General features: G+C 41.9%; 1 protein-coding gene across 7 annotated transcripts in view; it reads left to right on the forward strand.

The window, feature by feature from the left end:
* The window catches only part of mpp2b (MAGUK p55 scaffold protein 2b), a 45,692-nt gene extending 34,813 nt beyond the window's left edge, over nucleotides 1-10,879 (forward strand). For all 7 annotated transcript variants that reach the window (XM_082545308.1, XM_082545311.1, XM_082545312.1 and 4 more), the window contains 10 exons: nucleotides 2,735-2,887; nucleotides 3,119-3,274; nucleotides 3,951-4,178; nucleotides 7,023-7,154; nucleotides 7,238-7,340; nucleotides 8,362-8,430; nucleotides 8,537-8,698; nucleotides 8,838-9,040; nucleotides 9,352-9,480; nucleotides 10,627-10,879. In XM_082545308.1, coding sequence (XP_082401434.1) covers nucleotides 2,735-2,887; nucleotides 3,119-3,274; nucleotides 3,951-4,178; nucleotides 7,023-7,154; nucleotides 7,238-7,340; nucleotides 8,362-8,430; nucleotides 8,537-8,698; nucleotides 8,838-9,040; nucleotides 9,352-9,480; nucleotides 10,627-10,803 — 1,512 coding nt within the window. In that variant the 3' untranslated portion in view covers nucleotides 10,804-10,879. The remainder of the gene's footprint in view (nucleotides 1-2,734; nucleotides 2,888-3,118; nucleotides 3,275-3,950; nucleotides 4,179-7,022; nucleotides 7,155-7,237; nucleotides 7,341-8,361; nucleotides 8,431-8,536; nucleotides 8,699-8,837; nucleotides 9,041-9,351; nucleotides 9,481-10,626) is intronic.
* Nucleotides 10,880-11,180: the final 301 nt, after the last annotated feature.

Below are 11,180 nucleotides of genomic sequence, written 5' to 3' on the forward strand. Positions count from 1 at the left end.
TCTTGGTAAAACAATGCCACGTGGCTCTGAAATAATGAACCTTGGTACTACTCACAATGGCTTCTGCAAAGTATCTTTCTATAATACAGCAAATCTCTGGCTCTGTGGTTATCCATGACCTCCTGCACCATCAACTTGGCACACAGTGATATATATTGGGACCCTGAAGGTTCTAATCTATATTAGATATTAAGGCATCATTGTGTTGCCCAGCAACCAACCACTAACAGGCTAAATTGACCAATTTTTAGGATCTTTGCACCTGTAACACCTTATAAAAAATTTTTATATTTGAATGATATATGTGATTTAATATGGTGCAATCACATTGCCTGGCAACCACCTAACAACAGATTAATGTAAATGGACCAAACAGTGCTATAGCATGGGATTATTTTAAAATAAGGTCCTCATGTCTCACAAACCTGGCATTCAGTTTATGTTTATTTCTATAGCTGACATAGAGGTCCTGTTGAATTACAGCTGATATCTTAGGCAAAGGCAAGGAAATTGTCTCATGCAGCTTGTAAAATGGCAAAAATGAGAGAGTGAATTTTTACAGACTAATATAATTGTAACACTGCTGCGCCAGCTTTGTTAACTGGTTGTCTTTAGAGCACCAGTGCTCATTAGCCTTGATTGCTGAAAAGCCTAGATAAAGAGTTGTACTACTGGTTACTAGGGGTGGGAGAAAATGTGGATACTTATCAGAGTCTCGGTACACTTCAGCCAAATATGAATATTTTTATTTTAACATGGGCTTGCTCTAAACGGATTATCCATCCATCCATCCATCCTCGAGGATTAACACAGATGGCCAATTTAGAAATATTTGACTTAGAGTCATAAGAGTCCTGACCTACTATGGTGGTGCTTATTAAATGTATGAAGGTCAAATAAAGCGATGCTAACTCACTTGCAGTTGAAGAAAAAGAAAAAGGAGAAACTCTTTTCCTCAGATTACTTTTTATACCCCTCAGCTATAAAAGGCTGGCAGGGTTTTGTTGGCCACTGGCTGGGTGGGCAGGCGGCGTTGACACCCAAGTTTGTGAATGTGATAGACGAGGTGAAGTAGGAACTTTAAGTTATTAAGTTACTTAGTTGTTATTTAGTTACTTTTTAAAATAAGCAGTCTGTTACTGTAACCATGCCACTGCATTTTCTTCTTACTTGTTACTTCCGTCCATGACTTCTAGGCATTCTGCTGAGCTCGTGGATATGGTTGCGTTAGCAGGCTTGTTAAGGTCAGTTAGTGAGGTGGCAGAGAGTTTTCATGTGGCAGTATTTGCATCATTTTATGCCAGAGGGATAAAATGTTGCTGCTGTTGCTGCATCTCTGAAACTGCAGCGAATAGCTTTTAGGTCAGCTTGAGTTGTCACTCTGAGGGGAATTAATAGTCCTGCGTGCTGGGCATGTGATTGAAGAGGTGCTGCCAATGACAGCTCGCTCTGCAGGTTAAGTCAGGATTTCCAGAAGTAGATGAATGGTAGGATGGACACTGTAACACATAGGTAAGGTCATGGCAATGTTTTCTTTAAAATTTATTTTATTTTATGTGGAAGTTTTCTTGCGTACTCTTATCATTAGGTAATACTATAATCTAAGAGATTGCTTTTTAACTGTGCTGAAATTACTTCTAAAAGGAATGCCACTCATCACCAGAGAATAAATGTGTTATTACTGCAGTTTTCAGAGTAGATGTTTTTCTTCACTTACACAGATCTGTTTTTTTTGTGTCAATCGCATTGTGTGTATACCAGTTATTCCTACTTCTACTCTCTGCTCATACTATGTTGTTCCTTAAGGTTAGAAAAGAGCTGCGTGCTTGCTCGAATGCCTGAAGATAAAACCTTGTATCCCTCTGTGTGTAGTACCGTGTAGTTAAGTACACAGATTTATGTGTTTGACTGAATATCTGTGGATCTGTTTGTGCGTTTACGTGTAAGTTTCTTGTCCCCCGGCATGGATCCTTCATCTCATCCTCAGCAAACAAACATTTTAGCTGCCAGGGTAGTAGTCAGTCCCACCACACAAATACTCAGTGGGATTGCCTAACAATATGAATCTACAAGCACAGCACCGGTTAGTGTGCAGTTGCCAATTGTGTCACTGTAAATGATTGCATTTGCATTTGGTTTTTGAAAAACAGTCTGCATGTAATTAAGTTCTGTAGCAACTGAATGGTTTGCAGAGCATAGCACGGTGTACCATAGAGAGGTTTAACCTAGAGTCAAGAGTCACATGATAAGTTTGCTCACTCAGAGCCAGAGGTGTGGAGACCTTGTGTACGTCTATCTTTAGCAGCAGGGGAGCGGAAAGTGAAAAATGAATGCTCCCTGAAATATTGATGTCTCACATCATACCTTGAAAAACCTGCAGGGTACATGTTTCTGCTCAACTTGGTGCCTGTAGTTATTTATTTTTATTTTTGTATCATCAAGTCACCATTTATGAACACAGGCTGTGCGCTTGTCTCTGCAGGAGCTTGGATTGAGGTTACTTGGTTTTGTTTTGTTTGCTATTGTGCTCTTTGCTACTTCTGCTTTGCTAAATTTGTTGTAACTTGACAAGCTACTTTGCTGCACTCATTAAAAATAAAATAAAGTAGGAGATTGTGTAGTTTTGCTCCATCAGTGGAAAATACACACAACACGTAATAGGAGAGACAGGTAATGGACTGAGATTGGAAGGATAGCCTGGAGTAACATCTGTCTTATATTAATCGAATCCTAGGCTCATGAGCGATTTGAGGAACCCAAGCTTGAAGCTGTGCGTGAGAACAATGTGGAGCTGGTCCAGGACATCCTCAAAGAGCTGAGCCCGCTCGCGAACAGAAGCCAGGCAGCTGATGAACTTGTTCGCATCCTGAAGGAACCCCACTTCCAGGTCTGGAAAACACGACACATCCCTCACATCAAATTTTAATTTGAATAAACCAGCACTTGTCTAGCTTTTTAAGCTTCGTGAAACATGATTTCCCTTACTGGAGCTGCAGTACTTTGTTGCTCTGATGGCAGAGCCTCACTGATGAGAGCAAGACGAGATAATTTTTTGCAGTTTATGTAATGTGTATTACGTCTTCATGTGTGATTACATCACCTGTCGGTATGTTCACAGTCCCTCCTGGAGACTCATGATTCTGTGGCATCCAAAAACTATGAGACTCCACCACCGAGCCCCTGTTCATTCATGGACGCAGCCCTCAACAACCAGCCGGTTCCTCCAGACGCAGTCAGGATGGTCGGCATCCGTAAGGTGTCTGGTGAGCACCTGGTAAGTCTGCTCAGTAAAGAAAACCTGCAAAGTGTAATCATTAAGGCTGGATTGAGCCTGACTATAAACTGTAAGCAGATAAAACACCCCAGAGAAGTGGAGGATTTATGCTTTGGGTGGAGCATATGCACTCAGTATAATGAGATTTTTCTCTACCATTGTTAAAAAGAGACAAAAGTCAGATTTATGCGGCATTGTAGCGCTAAATTAGTGTGATTTATGTCCACGGTGAGCAGGCACATACGGATAATTTGATGATAACTTTGCCAGATGCCCTATTGTCTCACTTTCTGCACACAAACTCTCTGCCATCTTTCTCGGATCAACCAATCACGGGTCAGAGGTGACGAGACATTAGTTTAAGATAAAAAAGAAAAATAAGGTGCAATAATAGTGATTCAATGTTAAAGCAAGAAGCCTGAAATATATCTCTTTAAGCCTAAATGTCTTTCTAATATAACAGTAGATATGTTTGCATCTGTTGGCTTCCTAATTTCAGCTCAAGTGATTTTACCATTGGCTTCATCCCTCACAATTAAATTAAACACTCACCCCCACTCGTCTCTTAAACCACTTTACAGTGGAGGACATTGCCAGGCTGTCCCCCTGGGTCTCCTTCTCTAGTTAGCCCGCATGAAAAATAATTATTACACTGAGACTCTGTACATGTGCACAGGGAGTGACTTTTCGAGTAGAGAGCGGCGAGCTGGTGATTGCCAGGATCCTCCACGGTGGCATGATTGACCAGCAAGGTCTGCTTCATGTTGGCGACATCATCAAGGAGGTGAACGGCAAAGAGGTCGGCAACGACCCCAAAGTCCTCCAGGAAATGCTGAAGGACGCAAGCGGCAGCGTTGTACTGAAGATCCTGCCCAGCTACCAGGAGCCGCACACACCTAGACAGGTCGGTCATTTTTAGGAGTGTTTACAAAGCAAACCCGATTCAAGCTTTGCTTCAAATCAAGTTAAATCTGTGCAGTTAAAACTTGTTCTGCAAACTCTGCTGCATCATAGCTGTTGCTCTTTGATCACACATGAAAGATCCCCAAAATACCTAAATGGCACAAACTGGAGCTGGAAATAAATATAAAAAGGACACTTTAATGGAACTTTCTGTGCTCGAAATGCTTTGATCTTCCACATTTAAGCTTCTGTTTTTGTTAAAGTAGAATACATTGTGGAATAAATATTGCATAAAAAGATTCAATTGATTTAAAAGTATACAGTCATTTTCATCAGTAAGCACCACTTAATGTCCTCCCTGGCATCCACCCTGCTATCTATAACCTTGCACGCTGTGCCAGGAATCATTATGTAATACCATAATGGGACTTTTTAGATAACACTGGCTATTTAGCTTTAATATGTGCATTACAGCTTTGTCACTTATCCAAATGCAGAGCAGTTTTCCTGCACCCATGCATAATGGATCTGTAATTGAAATCGTCATGAGCAAGCTAGAGAAAGATCTCACAGGCAGCTTATAACGCAGAGGATCCCCTTCATATGTTTGCCTTTTTTTTCATTATTTCAGATGCCACAGTTGATTGACTATCAAATGTTTGCAGGAAATTGCTTGGTGTAGTGCTTAGTTATTAGTTGATGTCAGTGCTCTCCTCTGGTTATGTTAGCTGATGAGCATTAGCTTTCTAAGAATCAGACTCTGATCAAACTGAAACCCGCTCACCGAGTTTAGTATTGAGGGGAAATTGAAAGGTTATCTTGCCTGGTAAATTTTTGCCAATAGGATGCAAGGATGAGAGGATGCAGTGTACACAACACTGCTACTGATTGGCCTCTGCGAAGAGGAAAAATGCAGTGAATCTTGAGAAGCTGGACTAAATAAATTCTTTATGTCTAACCAACATATACAAGAACATCGTTTATAAGAAAAGAATGGTAAATGGTAAACGGCCTGTATTTGTATAGGTGAAAAAAAATCCAGCTTATATATGAGATTATACTATAAAGATAGTTTGCAGTTAAACTGTTTTTGTGTTCACCACCTACTAGAAATGTATTTTTATAGTCCTTTAGTGTGAAGAAAGCTGTGATTTTACAAAGCTTACGATCTCCTAATTTATTGGTTCAGACATGCATGACAGAATAAACTTTAATATCTTTGGTTTAATTTTCCTCCTGAGGAAAAAGATATATCATGAGGACAAAATTTTAAGACACCTGTTTCTGACTAGATTTGTGTGAAAAAAATGTCTATTTCTGTCTATTTCTTAATTCCGGGATTTAATTAATCAAATACAAGCGATGCTTTGGCCTCAGTGCGTGCATCAGGTTACTGTCACACTAAGACGGGTTTCTCACTCTCATCTTCACACATGCACATTTGTAAAGGACCAATAGTATCACGTTTAAACCACAGATAGCATAAACCAACATGGTGATGTCTGAAACACTCAACTCTATGACTTCAGAAACCAGTGCCTGTCTTTTATACTGTCTGTGAATTAAACTCATTAGGTAAGTTTAATTCCAGGGGTGTGTTTTATTCCAGAACCACGATCTGTTTCTAAACCTAACCTCATTAGTTTTGGTGTAAAAACCAGACCAGCAGCTGAACATGAAAGTAAACAAAACAGCAGGGAGTAAAAACAAAACAAAACAAACTCCTTGAAAAGACTACGGCCAACAAATCACCATCCCTCCCTTATACACTCTAATGTGTCAAGGCACTGACTTCAAAAGACACCTTGTGCGTATCTTTACGATGGTAGCAGAACCTTACAGAACAGAAGTATTTCACACATTAGGATGATAGCACCCTGCACCAAAAGACAGCGTTCAGTCTGGCAAAATTGCTGAAAGAGGGCCTTCATGTATAAGAGAAATCACCTCCTTTCCATTCAGCACCTCAGAAGAGTCTATCCTCAGGTATAGCTCTTCATGGATTTCAAAAGATGCAGATTTCTTTGTAAGAATACATATCTCCGGCATACATTATGGTCTAAAAGCCTTCGCTTTGTTGAGGGTTTAGTTTTCCTCTTTTCTATGAAAGCTGCCCTACTTAAATACTTAAGAGAAATCTGTGCGCAGGAGACATTAAAGAATGATTGGTTGTGCTCGCACAGTTAAGAGCTGTGTAGGTGGACGCACAGCGTATGTGGTGTCGATGCTACGATTAGAGTTGTACCCAGAAGTCTCAGTGTAATCCAGCTGTCCAGGCCTGGAGCTTGGTTGTAACGCTGGCGACTAAACTCAACTGACAGCTCGCTTTGGCTAAAGGAGAATATGCGTTTGTCCGTCTGTCTGTCGTGTCCTTACAGAGGGAAGGACGCACGCACGCAAAGGCAGTACGGTACAGGATGGCAAAGCCCATTTTATGTTCATGCATCAGTTCAGAAAAGAGACGACGTCAAGCGCAGAGGGGGGAGGAGGGGATGGTTGCCATGGCTACAGATTTTGGCTCTCTCTTTATTTCTCTCTCCCTCTTTTTCTCCATGTTTTTTTTTTTTTTTTTGTCTCAGTCCATCGACTCCTTGTCCTATCAGTGGGGGTTGGGATAGATGGTTTGGTTTATGAGCTGAATCCTGCAGGCTTGAGCTGTCGGAAGAGCGAGCTGGGAGATAGAGAAGGCTTTACATGGGCAAGGGCTGTTTCATATTGATGGACAGTCGGTCATCCAGACCATCTAAGCCGATCACGTGTACACACAGGAAGCATCACGATTCTATATTCGGTGTAAAAGGTTTGACTGACATGTTCCCTCTCTCTAATGTAATTATTCATTCAGGCCTTTGTGAAGTGTCACTTTGATTACGACCCGTCTCATGATAACCTGATTCCATGTAAGGAGGCGGGGCTTAGCTTCAACAGTGGGGACATTCTGCAGATCTTTAACCAGGAGGACCTCAACTGGTGGCAGGTTAGTACAGCCACATGTGCGTATTTTAGTCACATAAGATGTTTCAATTTGTTAGCCGCTTCATGTGCGTTTCCCCTTCGTAGGCCTGTCATATAGAAGGTGGCAGCGCAGGTCTAATTCCAAGCCAGCTACTTGAGGAGAAGAGGAAGGCTTTTGTGAAGAGAGATCTGGAGCTCGCTACTACAGGTACACCTATTAGCGGTATGCAGCAGAGCAGAGAAGCGCTTCTCATTATGCAGATTCGATACAGGCTCCTCACTGCACAAACACCCCGGCAACAAAGCCAACATCTGTTCCTCTCCATATCATACAAGTGCTTCATCTGGCGCTGTTCGCTCATCCTCCTCTCACCTCTTCAGTCTGCTCCTCAGTCAGAGAGCGCTGATCTGGTAATGAGCATCGGAGTGACTCAGGTGGCCTGATCCAATCTGTTGGTTATTAAGCTGCAGGGTCTGACATTCAAGCGCTACCCCTCCTCGACAAGAAGGCTTGATTGAGGAGCGGTGATAAGACAACGGTCCGTAAAATCTGATCAATAATGATCTCTCCTCTCATGAGACGTGGCGTGAAAAGAGGCCGTGTTTCTTTAGATTTGACTGCTCTGCTCTGCTCAGTGGCAACAAAACAGGTGGTGAGTCATAGCCAGCTGCATACCCTTCACTTGTAGAGGAGAGGAAGATGACAGTCCAACTGTACTGCCCTTGGAGCTCAGGAAGGACACAGCTGCCTATCAGCATGTTTTCCACATATACCAGCAGAGAGAGAATGAAACATTTGGAAATTGATACAATAATGTTTATCCACTGATCTATATAGTTGGGACACAATATTTAATAATTAGAACTATAGCTGTTCAGAACAAAGTCACAATTATTTTTTGCCCTACTTTGACAAGGTAAATTTGTCATCAGGATAGTACTGAGTATATGAGTACTCGTGATTCCAAGTATTACTTTCCTTCTAGAAGATACTCTCTCCTATGCCAAATAATCTGCCGCACAGACGGTCAGCAGATCGTGCAGTCACAGGTGTCCCTGGCAGCAGATTGGTTGTATGCAACTAATTAGTATTGGCGCACAGTGCCATCTAGTGGTCTCTGTAAAACCCTCCCATGCTTTACATTTTCATCAGCTCTTGGAGTGTTTTCAGAAGTATTTTGTTAAGTGGTTGAAGGTTTGATGTTGCTTTTCTCTCTGCTCTGTCTCAGGTCCTCTTTGTGCAGGAGTGGTGGGTAAGAAGAAGAAAAAGATGATGTATTTGACCACCAAGAATGCAGGTAACTTTATATGAGCTTTGGGCAAAATGATCCACTACCTTGTGATTTTTTTATTTTATTTTATTTTTTCTTGTCTCAGTTTGACTTATTATTACTTCCTGATCAGAATTTGATCGTCATGAGTTGCGGATCTACGAGGAGGTTGCCAAAGTCCCGCCCTTCAGGAGGAAGACTCTGGTTCTGATCGGAGCTCAGGGTGTCGGCCGTCGTAGCCTGAAGAACAAACTGCTGGTGTCAGATCCCCAACGCTATGGCACCACAATCCCCTGTGAGTAAAGCTATCATCACACGACGCCATACTCACCAGTAAAAGCACAAGCAGGTTTTTGTTGTAGCTGAAGTTGAACCTTTAGTGCAGATCAGTTTAAAAAAAACCCAAGATGTTTCTGTTTATTGCAATGACCCAGTCACCTCTAGAAAACCAAAGGTGGATGAGAGAGATGGCCAGATGTACTCCTTTATGAGCCGCAGCGAAATGGAATGTGACATCAAAAACGGGCGTTTCCTGGAGCACGGCGAGTATGACGGGAACCTGTATGGCACAAAGATCAGCTCCATACACGATGTGATAGAAACAGGAAAGATCTGCATCCTGGATGTTAACCCACAGGTAGAGGAAACAGCTTTACCTTCTTTATTTGGTTACACTTTAATTTCTCCAGGATAGAACAGCTTGTGGCTGCTGAATTGCTTTCAGTCTTTTCATCAATGTTTATCCAAGAGGATCTCTTAATGATCTGCATCCACTCAGATAATTATTTTTACACATCTTATTAACTAAGTCAGAGGAAGACGCTGCAGGTGTTTTTTTAATGGGATTCTTAGCTTTTCTATTGGATTTGTTTGAGTGTTTTTGCTCATTTGCGGCAAAGGGATGCAGTGATTGTAAAACATCTGTACTGTTTCTGCTTTTCTCTTAAGGCTATTAAAGTCCTGCGGACATCTGAATTCCTGCCCTACGTTGTGTTCATCGAAGCCCCAGACTTTGAGGTCCTCAAAGCTATGAATAGGTCGGCAATTGAGTCAGGAGTTGTCACAAAACAGTTAACAGTAAGTCTGTGCTTTCATTCGTTCTCTACCAAGATCATTAGAGGCCCACAGTAACAAATGAGATGTAGCTGTTGGCTCTATGGTTTGATGCGACCCCTGTGTTGCTGGAAACAGCTCATATCAGTTACTCTGGTGGAGCATTCAAGATCTGACAACATCTGAACCAAAACATTTGATGTGTTCCGGTAATTTTTTGCGCAATGTAGAAATATATATTTAAACTTGTAGCAAAAGTCTTTGCACATTTCCACCCCAAAACACATGTTATTATTTATTTAGTTAAGTTATTTCTTATTTAAACTGACTTTAATGCTTTCTTTATGTGCTCCTTTGGTGCACTCGCTTCCACTGCCGCTGGTATATTTAAATTGCTCACCTGAAGTCCTGACAGGTTCTAAACATTTAAACTGTGTGTGCTGCAATTTCACTTTGGACCTATAATTTGTTCAGAAAGCAAACATCACACTCTGTATCAAATGAATCCTTCATGTTAACAGAGATCATATCTCAAACCTCAGTCTTCGATTGAGTGTCCGAGCCTGAAGGCAGGTTGCCTGAGGTCAGGAGAAACACACCAAGGACACTTGTCATTTTGTGCGAGCACATTTGTCCTCCAGGGTCAGGTCATCAGTGCAGAGGAAGTATCTGAAGCAGGACATGCAGCAGAAACTGTGGTTCACACTGTTCACACAGCAGGAGTTTTCTTCACAATCATTGGTCATTGCCCACTCTACTCACCAGATTGAGACTCTTGTGACTGTCTGCTCTGACAAAATAAAATTTTAGTTGAAAAGTAGCTGTTTGGACACACCTGCATCACACACCAAAATGGGGAAAAGGTCGTAGCATGATTTCCAGAGAGCACTTTAGAAATAGAAACCTCGCTGGAAGCAGCCCAAAGAGGTGACCTTTAAGGAGAAACCGATCAAATTGACTTGAATCAGGTAGAGTTGTAAAAACTTTATGACCATGACTTGTTGTTGCATGGATTTTTGCAGTTTGAAAAATATATATTGGATTTGCTCGCTGTGGGTCGTGAAAGTTCTCTGGTTTCTTAACATTATGTCCACTCCCTTGGTGTCAGTAGCTTTAACAGTGTTTACAATTCTGTCCTTAAAGCACTTCTCCCTGACACACTCCTTTCAGGACTCAGAACTAAAGAGGACGGTGGATGAGAGTGAGCGCATCAAGAGAGCCTATGGACATTACTTTGACCTTTGCATCATAAACGACGGCCTGGAGGCGGCGTTCCGAAGTCTACGGCTTGCGCTGGAGAAACTGTCGACAGAGCACCAGTGGGTGCCTGTCAGCTGGGTTTTCTGATAGTCACCGAGAGCTCGCCAGCAAGGTGCCAAGGTCACAGGCCAAAGGTTGAGGGACGATACATCACTGGTAGCTCCAGAGGGGGGGTGGGGTGGGTTGTTTCCACATGCAGCTATTGGTGGCAGAGGCGTGTGGTGAAGAAGCGGATACACTGCAGAAGACCAGCCTCATGTAGAGCATTGTTTTTTGTACAAAGTTAGTGTTCCTCTGTTGAGCCTAAGGTCAAGTTGTACTTTATTTGTCAGAACTGGAATAAAGCTCTATTGATGTTTGTAAAGAAGGACTTAGAGGTAATTATGAGGTTCAGTGCAATAGTGCGAGTGAGTGTGCGTGTGTTATCATAAATGTGGATATAGACTTAGAGTAATCCATATGTT

The sequence above is a fragment of the Aulonocara stuartgranti genome, assembly GCF_965226115.1.
Source record: "Aulonocara stuartgranti genome assembly, chromosome: 8".
In the NCBI taxonomy this organism is placed as follows: Eukaryota; Metazoa; Chordata; class Actinopteri; order Cichliformes; family Cichlidae; genus Aulonocara; species Aulonocara stuartgranti.